The sequence below is a fragment of the Equus przewalskii genome, chromosome 5, assembly GCF_037783145.1.
Source record: "Equus przewalskii isolate Varuska chromosome 5, EquPr2, whole genome shotgun sequence".
Classification (NCBI taxonomy): Eukaryota; Metazoa; Chordata; class Mammalia; order Perissodactyla; family Equidae; genus Equus; species Equus przewalskii.
In genome coordinates this window covers 35,137,169-35,152,928 of record NC_091835.1, presented here as the reverse complement: position 1 = coordinate 35,152,928, position 15,760 = coordinate 35,137,169, and the positions used below count along the sequence as shown (strand labels likewise).

Below are 15,760 nucleotides of genomic sequence, written 5' to 3'. Positions count from 1 at the left end.
CATCACAAGAAAAAAATTTTATAACTGAGTTGATGGATGTTAACTCATGGTAATCATTTACAAATATACATAAGTCATTATGTTGTACACCTTAAATACAATTTTTTTTTTTTTTTGAGGAAGATTAGCCCTGAGCTAACAGCTCTGCCAATCCTTCTCTTTTTGCTGAGGAGGACTGGCCCTGAGCTGACATCCGTGCCCATCTTCCTCTACTTTCTATGTGGGATGCCTGCCACAGCATGGCTTGCCAAGCAGTGCCAGTCCGCACCCGGGATCTGAACCAGTGGACCCTGGGCTGCTCAAGCAGAACGTGTGCACTCAACTGCTGCGCCACCAGGCTGGCCCCTTAAACACAATATTATATGTCAATTATATCTTAATGAAACTGGAGGAAAAAAGGCTAGCAGTACACACGGATAATATAAAACATTCAAAAATCACTCACATATAACTTAAAAAAAAACAAAACAAAACAGAAAAACCTGAGATCCCCAGGGGACCACCTACCTCTCCATCCAGATGATCTATCAAAATGCACATGCTGGATATCAGGATGGCTGGGATGCGTTCTGCTAGTTCTGTCAGGAAGGCTGCAAAGCCCTTTGCCCCTGACGGGTCTCGACTCAGCTCTTGGGGACACTTCTGTCCAATCTCTCTATACAGGGAAAAAAGCACAGCCACAGCAAGATAACTCAATTATTCAGTTCCCAGAAAGGGAAGGTAAGACTGTTATCTAACATCTAAGGAATCTAGCGTTGCACAGAGAGTATTTCCAATCTTTCTTTATCTTCTCCCAGAGAGAAAGGAGACTTAGAAGCTTAGGAAGGAAGAGTCACCTTACAATCTCTCCCACTATGCTCTTCATTCCATAATCAGTCGCCCACAGACTCACAGCTGCCACCAGTACAGATGCCAGGTGTTCAAAGTGCTGCAGCATCTGGATGATCTTCACAGTGGCACCTGTGGAAGCACTAAACATGAGAAATTACGGGCAAAACGAAAAAGGTGAGGCAAAGCGGAGGGCTCACTTACTGAGCATATGGTTATAACGGGTCAAGGCTACACCGAGCAGGCATGTGATGGCTTCCCGGGTGGGCCGGTTCTTCTGGTGACTAATGGTGGGGTTCTCCAGGAGGCGGTAACAGCAGCCAGTAACCAAACTGAGAAAAGAGAGTGAGATGATGGAATCAGCTGTCTGGACTCAATTATATTGGGGCTGCATCATTCATTCTATCTCTACTGTCCCCAACGTTTTCTTCATTTAATCACCTTCTACACCAAGTTGCTTTGCTTTGCTGACCCCAGATAGGTACTCAGGCCTTCAAGATGATCATCATTCAACCAATTATGATGCCTATCAGACCCTGAATATACACATGATAAAAGGCTGGACAAAGTCACCAATGACTTCTCATTGTTAATAGAAAGGTCAATGAGTCCTCATCTTTTTTTTCCAAAGACTTTATTTTTCCTTTTTCTCCCCAAAGCCCCCCAGTACATAGTTGTACACTCCAGTTGTGGGTCCTTTCAGCTGTGGCACATGGGACGCCACCCCAGCATGGTCCGATGAGCAGTGCCACGTCCATCCTCAGGATCCAAAGTGGCGAAACCCTGGGCCACCGAAGCAGAGTGGGTGAACTCAACCTCTTGGCCACAGGGCTGGCACCAATGAGTCCTCATCTTAAATGACCTTTCAGCTGCATCTGACATAGTCAATCACTCCTTTCTCCTTGAAACATGCTTCATTCGGCTTCCAGGATGCCAGACTCCCTTCTCAGTTTCTTTGGCTGGTTCCTCCTCATCTCCTCACACTCTTAATGCTGGAGTGCCCCAGGGCACAGTCCCTGGATTTCTGCTCTCTTCTAGCTATACTCGCTGACTTAGTAATCTCATTCAGTCCCATGGCTATAAATACCATTTATATAAATATGTTGTATTCCCAAATATGTACCTCTAGCCCAGACCTCTGTCTTGTACCCCAGATCTGTACATTCACCATCCGAATCTGACAACATTACCTGGATGTCTAATAAGCACCTCAAACTCTGCATGTCCAAACAGAACTAACTGTCCCCACAAAACACATCCCCATAGGCTTCCCCATATTTCAGTTACTAGCAACTCCATTCTTCCACACGTTTAGGCCCAAACGCTGGGTGAGTCATACTTGACTGCACTCTCCTCAAACCTCACACACACTCATCAGCTCATCCTGTAAGCTCTCGCTTAAGAAAAAAAAGTACAGAATCCAACCACTTCTCCCACCTCCACTGCCACTCTGTGGTCCAAGCTACCGTCATCTCTTGCCCAAATTACTGCAACAGCCTCCTAACTAGTCTCCTGTGCCCGTTTTCCCCCTACACAGTCTGTTTCAACACAACAGCCAGGACGACACTGTAAAAGTGCAAGTCAGTGACCACCTCATTATCCTGCTCAGAACCCCGAGGGGCCCCATTTCACTCTGAGAAAATGCCAGTCATCAGAATGATCTGCACAGTGTGGCTCCCCACTGCTCCCCGGACCTCACAGCCTATCCCTCCCACCCTGTCTCAGCCGCCATCTCTTTGGCCTCATTGCTATTGCCTGTACATGCTGGACACATTTCCTCCTCAGGGTCTTTGTACTTGCTGTTCCCTTTCCTTGCCCTTGCTCTACCTCCAGATATTCTCATGGCTCTCATTACCTCCTACGGGTCTTTGCTCAAATGTCACCATCACAAAGAGGCATCATTAGAACAGCTCATTTAAAATCACAACCCTCATACACTGCTAGTGGGAATGCAAACTGGGGCAGCCACTATGGAAAATAGTATGGAGATTTCTCAAAAAATTAACAATAGAAATACCATATGATCCAGCTGTTCCACTTCTGGGTATTTAGCCAAAGAACATGATAACACTAATTTGAAAAGATATATGCACCCATATGTTCATTTCAGCAACATTAGCAATAGCCGAGACTTGGAAGCAACCTAACTGCCCATCAACGGATGAAGAGATAAAGAAGATGTGGTATATATGTATACAAAGAAATACTACCTAGCCATAAAAAAAGATAAAATTGTGCCATTTGCAACAACATGGATGGATCTTGAGGGTATTATGCTAAGTGAAATAAATTAGACAGAGAGGACAATTACTGTATGACTTCATTCATATGTGGAAGATAAACAGATATGGAGAACAGGTTGGTGGTTAGTAGAGGGGGAGGGCGAAAGGGGTGAAGGGGCGTATGTGTATAGTGACAGAGGGAAACTAGACTTTCGGCGGTGAACATGATGCAGTCTACACAGAAGTCAAAATATAATGATGTACACCTGAAATGTATATAATGTTACAAACCAATGTGACCTCGATAAAAATAAAATAAAATTACAATCTTCTTCCATCCAACTTCCCATCTCCTCCTCTATTTTTCTCCATAGTAATAAATCATAAAACATACTATATATTTTAAAGATTCTCTTCTGCTCCTTAGTATACACTTTAAAAGGGTTGAAACTTTTGTTCCCAGCGGCTATAACGATACCAGCCATGCACCTAGCAGATTCTCAGCAAACACTGGTTCATGAATGAATAAATGGGCATGGGAGATGAGAAATTCACAGCAGTTTCTAACATTTCATTATCTACTTCCTAACAACTCACTGTTATGGGTATTGTTCTATGTATTACAGAGAACTGAGGCATGAAATGAAGTGTTTAAAAGGCATATCTAGCAACAGAGTCCTCACTCCTCACAGTTCAGTTTTATCTGCAGCCATCTTCACTACCCACCTGACAAATTCCTCTTCAATTACTGAGTGGTTCCACAGGTGACGAATGTCCAACTGGAGCAACTGTGTTAAAAGCTGAAGAATTGGTTGTCTCTCTTCTTCCCAGTCAAAGCCATGGGCTGCCTTGGCCCGAGTTTTCTTACCCTAAAAAGAAAAAAATCATGTATACATTTAGGAAAAAATAAGGAAACAAAGAGGGTCAAGATCTGCTACGCTGAGTGCAGGTCGAGACCCGGGAGAAGGTGATACAGAAGTGTCACACGTTCCAAAACATGAAAGAGCTGCTTGTCAGGGAGGGCTATGTTGGGATAGTTCTGAGCACTTCCTCATAAACCCGAAATAAGGGCAAAATCACTGGATTCCCTCTTTCCCACCAATTCCCTTATCCCTCCAGGCCCCTTAATAAATGAGCCAGGAACTCCAAATTACCTTCCCACCAGTGCCCAGGTCCACAAGACTCGTCTGGCTGCTCATGGTCTCAAAGGACTCCAGGAGGCGGATCAGAGCATAGCAGTTCATTTTGAGGGCATTGAGGTGGGCGCTTCTATCGGCCACACTCAAAGTTGCGTCATCCAGGACAGCGGGAAGCTCCTGGGAGTGGCGGGAGACCACTGCAACGGGCAGAATCTGGAGTCGGTTTCGTTCACTTTCCTCGGATACCCCAACTTCAGAACACCCAGTACTTGCAGCCATCAGATTACCAAAGATCTGTGTTTCATCTCTCAGTGGCCACAAGACAAGCTAAGTCCTTTGGGACCCCTGACCCCATACTCTGACATGCCCTGTCCCCACTCTCTCACTCCAGTTACCAGAAGTTCTCCCTGGCAACTGGAAAAATCACCTCTACTAAAGAGAGGTAGTTCAAAAGTAGGAAGAATTTCTTGTTGGTCTGCCCTTACAGCGAACACACATAACTCTGTATTGCCCACCAAGATTACAGACCTTAACAGGTCAAAGGTCCCCGGGCTTAGCCAAACCAACTGAATCACCACAGCCTTGATATCATCATGTGGCTGATTAAAGGTAGGAGACAGCAAACAAACACCTTCCATCCCCATCCCCCTGACCCACAGACACCTTTTATCAGGAATTCCAGAGTGTCTTCCTTGAGGCCAGGATCTATACTTCGAAAGTGACTATGAGGGAAAGAAAGTGCCGGGGTGAGACAGGACCCTGCAGAGCCGTTCCAACAGATCAGATCCAACCCGAAGAATCTACCGCTTAAAAATACATGTGAAATTGCCCCACTGAATAAACACGGTGGCAAGTTGGGGTAAATGCTCATCAGCAGAGATATCAGCACCCAGAACCGTTTATGAGTGAACCAATAATCTGGAATTTCAGGACTAGCATGCAAAGTTAGGGCAAATAGCCACCAGTTCTTTTTAAAGTCGTAGCCAGGTATTTCACTTACTGTAGAATGCTGTAGATAGTATCAAAGTGCTCCAGCATAGCCAGGGGCCCCTGAGCTCGGAAGGCAGCCTGAAATGCTATAAAGATGAAAGAAACTAATTAATACAGAGGGGAGAGGCCTTTCTGGTAAATTCTATTCATGGCAGACAATGGAGTTAACTGCTTTTTAATTTTTTTTATTTCATTTTTAATTTTTTTTTAAAGATTTTATTTTTTCCTTTTTCTCCCCAAAGCCCCCCAGTACATAGTTGTATATTCTTCGCTGTGGGTCCTTCTAGTTGTGGCATGTGGGACGCTGCCTCAGCATGGTTTGATGAGCAGTGCCATGTCCGCGCCCAGGATTCGAACCAACGAAACACTGGGCCGCCTGCAGCGGAGCACACGAACTTAACCACTTGGCCACGGGGCCAGCCCCTGGAGTTAACTGCTTTTATTAGTAGAATCTCAAGAGGAGACAGTTCATTTCAACAGAACAATATTTTACATTTTGTCCTGTTTTACAGTTAAAGTCTTACATGAATTTTCCCACATCTCTGAGCTAAATAAAGCAGACAGCATTATGCCTATTTTATGAGAACAGAAATTAAGTGTCAGAGTACTTATGTGACTTGTCCAACTTATGGTAGTTAGTAGTGAACACAAACTCAGGGTCTTTTTTTCCAAAAATTTTGAAATTACAGAAGTGGCAAAAACAGTACAGAGTTCCCGTGCTTTCATCCAGATAATGTTAACATGTTACATAACCATAGTATAAGGATCTATTCTAAATCAAGAAACATTAATTAATTCAATGCTATTAACTACTCTACAGCCCTCATTTGAATTTTGCCAGCTGTACTATTTATGCCCTTTTCTGGTCCAGGATCCAATCCAGGTTACCACAAGGCACTCAGTTGTCATGTCTCCTTAGTCTCCTCCAATCTTTGTCTCTTGTGATCTTGACACTTTTTAGCCAGTTATTCTTTAGAATATCCCTTAATTTGGTCTGTCTGATATTTTCTCGTGATTAGATCAAGGTCATGTGCTTTTGGCAAGATTATCGTGGAAGGGAGGTTGGGTCCTCCTGATGCATCAGCCCAGGAAGTGCAAGATATAACTTTGATCACTTGGTAGTGTTTACCAGGTGTCTCCACTGTAAAGTTACTATTTTCCCCTTTGCAATTAATGAGTATTTTGTGGGGAGATGCTTTGAAACTATGCAAATATCTCATCACATTTTACCCATTAATTTAAGCATCTTTTGATGATTCCTGCCTGCTATGATTATTACTGTGGTGTTTACTAACTGGTGATTTTTCTATCTCCATCATTCCTTCTACATTTACTAATGGGAAGGATGACACTACAAGGATGAGCTGTTCCTTTCCTCTTGTTCATTTATATAAAAATGGACTCATGGATACTTCTCTTATCCTGTGTTTTAATCCATTCCTGTTACTATTTATTTTGTTGCTCAAATTGCCCCATACTTGACCACTAGGAGCTCTTCAACTTGGCCTGTGTCCTTCTGACATGCTCTCTTCACTAGTGCTCTCTTACTTTCTTGTACCACAAGACGTTTCAGCTCATCTTGTGCTTTCCCTGACCCTGTCCTGCAGTCAACATTCTCAGAGGAGTCCTGGTTCCTTTCATGGAGAATGGTAAGTAGGAACCAATTCTAGGCACTGAATAGGCTCACTGCTATTCTGTCATTGCTTTCAGGCACTCTCAGTAGAGAAAAACATGTATGAACACACACACACACACACACACACAAAGCTTACACACCTCTAAATCTATGTTTATCACTGTATATATTGAAAAACACAAGTTCATTTATGTATTTGCTTAATCCTAGTATACACATAAAGCAGCTTCAGAATTGCTAACCTACATTCCTGTAAAAAATAAATTTACTAACTAGCTTACAATAATTGTGTCAAGTTCTTTTGTATACAGTATATAGTCAAAATATTGCTTCTCAAAGTTACTTGGGTTAGTTCTTTTCTTCCCTCCTCCTTCACTGTGATTGTGTCAAACATTTGTAATAGATTTCGGTTCATTTGTTACTACTTATGTTACATTTTGAAAACCCAGCATCTTTTGATTCTCAAACTCAGTGCTCTTCTCATCCTGGCTCTACTGCTTCTGGATAAAGACTTCAGTATGAAGGAGAGTAGTCTAATTACGCCTTATAACATCTAAGAGTGGCAAGGCAGTATAGAGGTTAGAGAATTTTTGAACCAAGTTGTATACCTAGGCTCTTTCTGTGAGGGAAAGAATGCCACCAAATTCTTCTTTTCTGCAGTAGCAAGCTGGTTCGCCTGGAAAGTAAAGCTTGAACCTTGTACTCCATTATCACTGCTGGCACGGAACTGATTTGTTACACGTTACGCTGTCCAAATAGAACCCGGTCCTCCACGATTTTTAACAAGCATTTTATTCCTCCACTTCCTCCTGACTCCCCAGCACTACACTCAGCAAGTTCTCCTCTTTTTTCACTCTTCTTACCCTCTGCCTCTCCCCCTGCAGTAGATGACTGCTTTCTACTTTACCAGAAAGAATGAGACCCAAAGCATGGGCTCCCTCATGTTATCCTGCCTCCCTAGCAACAAATCATTCTGCCAACGTCTTCCCAGTCTTTGCTTCAGTCTCAGGTGAAAGACTTTCTCCTCTAAAGCTAACCTGTCCCACTGTCCCAAAGATGTACCTCCCCTCGCTTTCACCTTTTGTTTTATCCTCTCCGGGGACTGCTCTTATCCTGCCAGCACGCTCAGGCCTCCCTTCCTTAAAACAAACAAAAATGCTCACCACCTTTCATTTGACCTTGCTATCATATCCCTTTTAAATTTTGTCTAATCTTTCTCTCAATTTCCTGAAATCTAGTTTCTGAGATTTACTGACCCAATGACTATTATCTCAAAGATTACCAATTACCCACTTGTTATTACAGCGAATGACTGCCTCGGTCCACGTCCCTCTTTACGCCTCTGAGACATTACCCGCTGATCTGGTCTAGAGTCATACTGCTTTAGGTTTACGTCTGGTTTGAACATTTACTAGGCCAAGCTACTCAGCTTCCTCAGTCTCAGTTTCCTCTTTTGTAAAGTGGGAGTAATAACAGACCACACCTTTTAAGGCTTTTCAGAATTTTTTTGTAAAGATGAAGTGAGGGGATCCATGTGAAGCAGTCAGAACAATACTTAGCACATAATGTAACTCAGTGTGTGTAAGCTCTTTACCACTCTTAGAAACCTTCTGTAATCTAGAAAATACGGAAAAATCGAAAAGGAAAAGAAACAAGCATTATTAACATTTGGCTAATTTTTTTCAGTGTATTTTTTGGGCATAGTATTTCCATTGTTGAGGTCATATCACATATTCACTGTTCTGCTTTTTAAAATCTATATTCTAATAAGGACATTATAAAACCTTTGTGGACAATTGTTAATGGTAGTATAACATTCCATTGAATGTATATATCCTGATTAACTTACTATTCCTCTATTGTTAGACATGATATTCCTAATTTTTCCCACTAATTAACAACACGTTTGCTCCCCTGGCAAATCTGGATTAAATCCAGTTGACTGCTTACTCCATTCATGTAACCACACAAATAAAAATGGCTTGGAAAAAACACACAACCGTACTGACCATTCTCACTTTAAACTTATGACCACTAACCTCCAGTGGGCCCTTACTTTTTCCTGGTAAGCCTATTACAAATTCCCAGGCCTATTCACTTTCTTCTAGGCAATTATTTCACACCTTTCCAGAGCTCATAACATCAAGACCTTCTTCTCCAACTCACCCTCAGCTAAAGGTTTCACTTCTCACCTCACTGAGAAAATAGAATTGGACGTTAGAGAACTTCCAACTGCCCCAAGCTCTGTATTTCCCCATACTCCCTGCGTCTGTGCCCATATACTCTGCCTTCTCTTTTGCTACTGTGGATAAACTGTCAATACTGTAATAAAATACAAAAAAGTGGGAAAGAGAAAGAAACGAGCACTGTTAACACTTGGCTAATTTTTTCAGTCTATTTTCTATGTATAGTGTTTCCACTGTTGAGCTCCTATCACACATTCACTACTCACTAAGAAAACCCTCTCCTCCCGGGCACCATCACCTACTCCTACCCACTAACAGATATTGCTCGAGCAATCGCTCCCTCTCCCTCCTGCATCATCAGCTTTTCCCTCTCCCATCATTCCCAGTCAGCACATACACACGTAATGCTGCAAAAAACCTTCCTTTGACTCTAGCCCCGCCTCTAGCTTCCACCTCATTTCTCTGCTTCTCCTTAAAGCAAAACAACCAGCTACCTCAACTCACCATCACCTTCTCCTCCCATTGTCTCCGAACCTATTCCAATCAGGCTTTCACTCCTCTCAAACAGTCTCTCTCAAGGTTACCAGCAATCGCCACATTGCTAAGTCCAGTATTAATTTGCAGTTGATCTCTCCTTTCCTTTCTGAAATCTTCTCTTAATCTGCCTTCCATTTTGCTCCTGTGTTCACTTTCTGCCTCCATGACTGGTCCTTAGTTGCTTCTACTGGTTCTTTTTCTTTTTAAAGATTTTACTTTTCCTTCTTCTCCCCAAAGCCCCCCAGTACATAGTTGTATATTCTAGTTTTGGGTCCCTCTAGTTGTGCTATGTGGGACGCTGCCTCAGCATGGCTTGAAGAGCGGTGCCAGGTCCATGCCCAGGATCCGAACCAGGGCAGCCCTGGGCCGCTGAAGCAGAGTGTGCAAATTTAACCACTCGGCCACGGAGCTGGCTCCAATTGGTTCTTTTTCATCTTCCCAGTCTCTAAATGTTGCACTGTCTCAGGTCTTACATCTTCAGATGGCTTTTCTTTTCCATCTACATTCTTTCCATTCTCATGGCTTTAAATGCTCTACGCACATTGAATATTAAATCCCAAATGGTTATCTTCAGCTGGCACCTCTCCCCTGCACTCCACAATCATCTAACCTACAATCTGAACCTGCTCCTCTCACAGTCTATCCCATCTCAGCAAATGCCAACTCCATTCTTCTAGCTGCTCAAGTCAAACAGCCTTGTTATCCTAGATTCTTCCTTCGCTAACCCTATAAATCCAATGTATCAACATCTTGTTGGCTCTACTTTTTTTTTTTTAAGATTTTATTTTTTTCCTTTTTCTCCCCAAAGCCCCCCCAGGACACAGTTGTATATTTTTCGTTGTGGGTCCTTCTAGTTGTGGCATGTGGGACGCCGCCTCAGCGTGGTTTAATGAGCAGTGCCATGTCCGCACCCAGGATTCAAACCAACAAAACACTGGGCCACCTGCAGCGGAGCGCGTGAACTTAACCACTCGGCCACGGGGCCAGGCCCCTCTACTTTCAAAATATATTTTGTGATCACCCCCACTGCTATGATCCCAGTCAAGCTACCTGGTATCATTGTATCAGCCTCTTAATTAGCCCTCTGCTTCTTCCCTTGCTCCTTATAGTCTCTGCTCAACTCAGCAGACAGTGACACTTTTAAAACATCAGACTATATCTCTCGTGTGCTTATAACACCCAAAGGCTTTCGAACTCACTCACACCGGAGCTCAAGTCGTCATCATGACCTATCAGGCTCTAGATAAGAGCTTCTCCAACGTAAGAGTGCATCCCAATTACCTGGAGACCTTCTTAAAATACGGATTTTCTGATTCAGTAGTTCTGGGGTGGGTCTTCATCCTGCACTTCTAATACACTTCTAAATCATGATAATACTGTGGGTCTGAAGACCACATTTTCAGGGACAAGATTCTAGAATAATTTGCACCACTTCCCACTTGACCTCTTTTTTTCCCTAGCTTACTCCACTCCAACCATATCGGCATTTTCCCATCTCAGGCCTTAGCACTGTCTCTCCTGTCTGCTTGGAACGCCCTTCCTTGAGAATCTGCATAGTCCTCACTTTTAAGGTCTCTGCTCAAATGTCTCCTATCAGCAAGCCTTCTCTGATCATCCAACATAAAATGCCAGTCCCTACCCTGGCACACTGTATCTTCTTTATCTTGCTTTATTTTTCTCCTTGGCACTTACAACCATCTGACATACTCCATATTTATTTATTACTTGATGAGAGCCCCCATATTTATTTATTACTTGGTGAGAGCCTTGAGAGAAAGAACTTTGTCATCTTGTCTGTTTTGGTTACTCTTGTATCTCCAGTGCCTGGAACACTGCCTGGCACATAGCATATCATCAGTAAATACCTGTTACACAAACTAAATGATTGTATCTTGTATATTTACAGTAGAATTTCTATTTAGGGTTCTAAACACCAAAAGCAATGCAATTGTTATAAAAAGAATGCTTAAAGACAGTGATCATCCATTTTAAAAAATAATGCATTATAATAACTGAAAACAGTTTGATATAGTGTACAGCATGTGCAATTGGTGATACACATATCCACGCAATATGGAGAGAACAGTGTATCTGTGGACACTGTTGGCTGACCACCCATCAGTGGACCTCCACACTCTGCCTTGTTTCTTGCTTACCAAATGCTGTTATGTCCAGGTTTGGGGAGGCTCCTAGGTAATAATCTCCATCAATTTAGCCAATCTGGGTAATTCCATTTCCCTTACCAGTAATTAGTTAGGGCAATAGGCAATGGTCCAATTCTGGTTGGGAGGCTTCTGGTAAAGTTTTAAAAAAAGGAAAGAAGAAAAAGAACAACAGAAAATCCCCTTTTCTACCTCTGGACATGAGAGCAAAGAGCTGCCACTTGGCAACCATGATGGGGAAGCCAAGAGGAGACAAGCTGGAGTCACATTATCAAGCTGCTGCATTAACTAACCCTTCTTGTAGTAGGAGATAATAAATGAAGTAGGTTATTATCCCTACCTTTACAGATGAGGAAACCGAGATATACAGAATAAGTGACTTGTCCAAGGTCAGAGAGGTAGAGCCAGGATTCAAATTCAGGCAGCCTGGCTCCAGACTCTTAACCTTTATGTACCTCTCCAAAGCAATCTAACTGACACAAGACCATTTCCAATAAGTACAGTGACATTATGGGGTCTTGATGATAATGCATAAATTAATTGTTCTTGGTCATCTATAGGTTTCAATGGGTAATTGCACTGTACATATACTGTAGTGTTGCAGCTGTGCATACATATTACGGATTTTTTCCCATTATTGAACACTCTTGGAAACAAGAGATCTAGACTCAAAAAGTGTTCAGGTCAGGTCAGGTCCCAGACATTCTGAGAAAGCTGTCTCCTCCTATAATTCTTAAATCCACTAGGACTTTATTTTGGCATATGGTAAGAGGTAAACATCTAAAACAATTTTTTCCCCCCAAAGTAACCATACACACCAAGACTGTTTACTGAATAAGTGAGAGAAGGTAGTCAATGAGTGTACTCTTCCTGCATGCCACGTACCCCATGCAATGCTAGGGAGAAAACAGCAGGGAACAGGAAAGACGTGTTCCTGGCCCTCGTGGAGCTTCGTGGTGTAGTGGGGCAGACAGATGACGTAATTACATGTGGGATGGTTGTTTTGAAGGGCTAGGCACAGCAGCAGCTACGGAGTCTTACCTCTAAGCTGCAAGGGAAGATTTCTGATGGACAGTACCTCTTGAACAACATACTGATTCACCCCTCCACTTTTCAACAATTCCTCTGGGGCTAAGGGCAGATGGAACTCAAACAGCTGGGGAGACATCCTTCTCCCACTGGCTCACAGGGCTGGAAACAAACAGCAAACAGGTCAGGGTCTGTATTTAAGGCCTGTCTTTTTATCTGTTCCTATTATTTCACCCCCTCTTCCAATGTATAATGCTTCTTTAGTCTTACATCCAGCTGATAACATTATTGTAGAGGATGGGAGATCAACCCTGAACTAGAATCTAATTCTGGCTGTGACTCGGCCATTGGTCATGTCACTTAACCTCTTGGGCCTCATCTGTAAAATGGGGTGACTAGTCCCTGACTACTTTACAAAGCGGCTCTGAGGATCAAATGAGTCAAGGGGTATGAAAGCGTTTAAATAACTGTAAAGTGGCACATCAATGCGTTAAACTAGCATTAGTATTTCCGTTTTTATGGGCAAAACTTCTTACGTACAGAATGTCTCACCTGAGGCCAGAACAGTGGCCCAGCATGGGCTAGTGGGTTTCCTGGCTCCAGATAAGAGGGCATTCACATTTATTGCTTGTTTACTCTGCACTGGATTCGGTTAGGCTATTTGACTCTATCATATCTGATCAAATTCTCCAAATCCCAATCTCATGGGGTGCGTAATAATGCAACCCAATCTACAGATGAGGAAATCGAGCTAAGAGAGGTTAAGCGATCTGCCCAAATTCCGCTGCAGATGTCAGACTGTTTCCACCAGATCGCACCCCAGGGATCCACCCAGCAGCCCTCCCGCCTCTCGAGCGCTGTCCAGGGCCGTCAGCTGCCCCGTCCCCGATTTCCCCAGCCTTTCACTCCCCGCTCCCCACGAACACCACACCTTACCGGAGAGCTCCCCCGCCGTTCCTCCGACTCGGCTCGTGGGGCTGAAGTAAAGGAAAAAACACGGAGTGCACAACATCCACCAATCAGCTAGGCAGCACTCAAGCAGGCAGAGAAACCGGCCAATCCCCAGCAGCCAGAGGCAAAAGCCCGCCTCTAGGCCGGGCGCCGCGCGGGCAGAGCCGCCAACGTGGAGTTCAAATCTCAACGGCCGCAAGGGGGCCAATCGCGACGCTCGCCGCAGACACCGGCCAATCACAGCGCAGGAGCGGGAAAACCCGGGGGCGCCTCCGGGGGGGCGGGGCCTAGGCTCGGCTCCGGCCCCGCCCCCCGACCTGCGGCTGCCTCCTGCCTCCCGGTCACGCTTTGCCCCGGGTGCTGGGGAGGACGCCCGGGCAGTGCCTGCCAGAGACGCCGCGTATCTAGCTGGGCGGTGGTAGTGCCCCTGGGATGGTGACCCACTCAGTCACCCCCGGGACAGGCGGCGTGTCCAGGCCGGGAGTTAGAAGGCTTAGGCTCTAATCCAGGGTCCGCCATCTCGTCTGCTGTGTGATGTCCAGCACGTCACTTCACTCTCTGTGCCTCAGATTTCCTCCCCTGTAGAACAGGGCAAATACCAGCTACAGCGCAAAGCTGCTGTGAGGCACAGAGACAGAAGGTCTTGGGTCCAGGTTCTGGAGTCTCATCTCCCTCACAGTTGAGGGACGTCCAAAGAAACAAGAAAGGGTGAATTCTCTTGAAATTTAGTTTTGAGGTGCCCGAAACGACGACGATACGACCCCTCAGCAAGTCTGGCGCTCCAGAACTTCCGGCGGGCAGACCGGAAGCGCCTAGGTGGGCGGGGGTGGGTGGGTGTGTCAAGGCCTCCGGAACACAGGGGGCGGGGCTTGAGGCTGGGGTGGGCGGGGCCTGCGCCCGGAGCTCCCTGGGTAAGGCCCAAGATGGCTGCCTCCGCGTAGTACGCGTGTGAGGCTGGCCAGGACCGTCCCTGTCGTCTCCTAGAAAGCTACACCTGGCTCTCACTCTTCTGCTCGTGCGGCGTGCAGTTGTAAGGGAGAGACGAGAGCCATGGCAGGGAGCCTCTCTTGGGTGGCTGGCAGGGGCCTAGGGGGCTGGGTGCCCCTGGCCTGTAGAAGCTTCTTTCTGGGTAAGTGGCTGACGTAGAAAAACGTCCCGAGAACTGCTTCTCAGTAAGCGGCGCAGATTCATTCCTTTTCTTCCCCATCCCTAGGTGTTCCTGGATTGTTCCATGTAAGGGTCACCCTCCCGCCCCCCAAAGTGGTTGATCGTTGGAACGAGAAGAGGGCCATGTTCGGGGTGTATGACAACATCGGGATCCTGGGTAAGACTCGACTCCATGGTACAGGAGTTCAGAATGGCAGTTATGCCGTAACGACTATCTATCTTTTTTTCACCTGTGTGGGAATAGTACCTTCCTCAGTCGTAAGGGCTAACTCTGTGTGGCTGTTTACGTTGTGTTCCGGACTGTTCTGAGTGCCCCACATATATTGACTCATTTAATCCTCATAATAACGTTTTCACTTTACAGGTGAGGAAACTGAGGACAGAGAGGTTAAGTAATTTTTCCAAAGCTAGGAAATGGCAGTGACAGAATTTGAACCCCAGGCAGTCTGGTTCCAGAGTGTGTGCTTTTGATACTGTGGTGTAATGTGTCTTTTCTATAGGTGCTGCTCAGGAAGATGCAACTGTGTGTTGAAGGCTTAGCTGGTGGAGGCTGGGTTCTCTCGTCTTAAAACTAATATGTTCTCTCACATTACACAGGAAACTTTGAAAAGCACCCCAAAGAACTGATCAGGGGCCCCAGATGGCTTCGAGGCTGGAAGGGGAATGAATTGCAGCGTTGTATCCGAAAGAAGAAGATGGTTGGAAATCGGATGTTCATTGATGACCTGCACAACCTTAACAAACGCATCAGCTACCTCTACAAACACTTTAACCGACATGGAAAGTATCGCTAGAAGAGAAAGCTGGCAACTGTGGAAGAGGCACATCAATCCCCCAGGAGAGGGGGGACAGTACTTTACTTTATGAAGAAAGGGATTTGTAGACTCTGTAATAAAATGGGGCTCCTTTGGAA

General features: G+C 44.9%; 2 protein-coding genes and 1 non-coding gene across 6 annotated transcripts in view; 1 reads left to right on the top strand and 2 right to left on the bottom strand.

Annotated features, from left to right (window-relative positions):
• NCAPD2 (non-SMC condensin I complex subunit D2) overlaps positions 1-14,494 on the bottom strand; it is a 27,484-nt gene extending 12,990 nt beyond the window's left edge. For 2 of the 4 annotated variants that reach the window (XM_070618977.1, XM_070618979.1), the window contains exons 1-9: positions 13,666-13,983; positions 12,742-12,891; positions 5,190-5,265; positions 4,853-4,911; positions 4,205-4,386; positions 3,777-3,919; positions 1,033-1,160; positions 837-960; positions 508-655 (exon numbers count right to left, since the gene is read on the bottom strand). In XM_070618977.1, coding sequence (XP_070475078.1) covers positions 508-655; positions 837-960; positions 1,033-1,160; positions 3,777-3,919; positions 4,205-4,386; positions 4,853-4,911; positions 5,190-5,265; positions 12,742-12,868 — 987 coding nt within the window. In that variant the 5' untranslated portion in view covers positions 12,869-12,891; positions 13,666-13,983. Of the gene's footprint in view, positions 1-507; positions 656-836; positions 972-1,032; positions 1,161-3,776; positions 3,920-4,204; positions 4,387-4,852; positions 4,912-5,189; positions 5,266-12,741; positions 12,892-13,665; positions 13,984-14,004 lie in introns of those variants that run through there. The other 2 variants (XM_070618978.1, XM_070618980.1) reach the window with 2 other exon arrangements.
• Positions 4,463-4,789, bottom strand: LOC139083739 (small nucleolar RNA U85). The gene has a single exon (XR_011540645.1). It is a non-coding gene; the product is annotated as a small nucleolar RNA U85 (small nucleolar RNA).
• MRPL51 (mitochondrial ribosomal protein L51) lies at positions 14,470-15,760 on the top strand. Its single transcript, XM_008513934.2, has 3 exons — positions 14,470-14,809; positions 14,894-15,004; positions 15,445-15,760. Exons 1-3 carry the CDS (start codon positions 14,731-14,733, stop codon positions 15,639-15,641), a joined length of 387 nt encoding a protein of 128 aa, XP_008512156.1. The 5' UTR covers positions 14,470-14,730; the 3' UTR covers positions 15,642-15,760.

Coding starts and splice junctions, on each gene's coding strand:
- MRPL51 (XM_008513934.2), top strand. CDS start 14,731: ATGGCAGGGAGCCTCTCTTGGGTGGCTGGCAGGGGCCTAGGGGGCTGG. Junction 14,810..14,893: donor CTGTAGAAGCTTCTTTCTGG/GTAAGTGGCTGA, acceptor CCCCATCCCTAG/GTGTTCCTGGATTGTTCCAT. Junction 15,005..15,444: donor TGACAACATCGGGATCCTGG/GTAAGACTCGAC, acceptor CACATTACACAG/GAAACTTTGAAAAGCACCCC.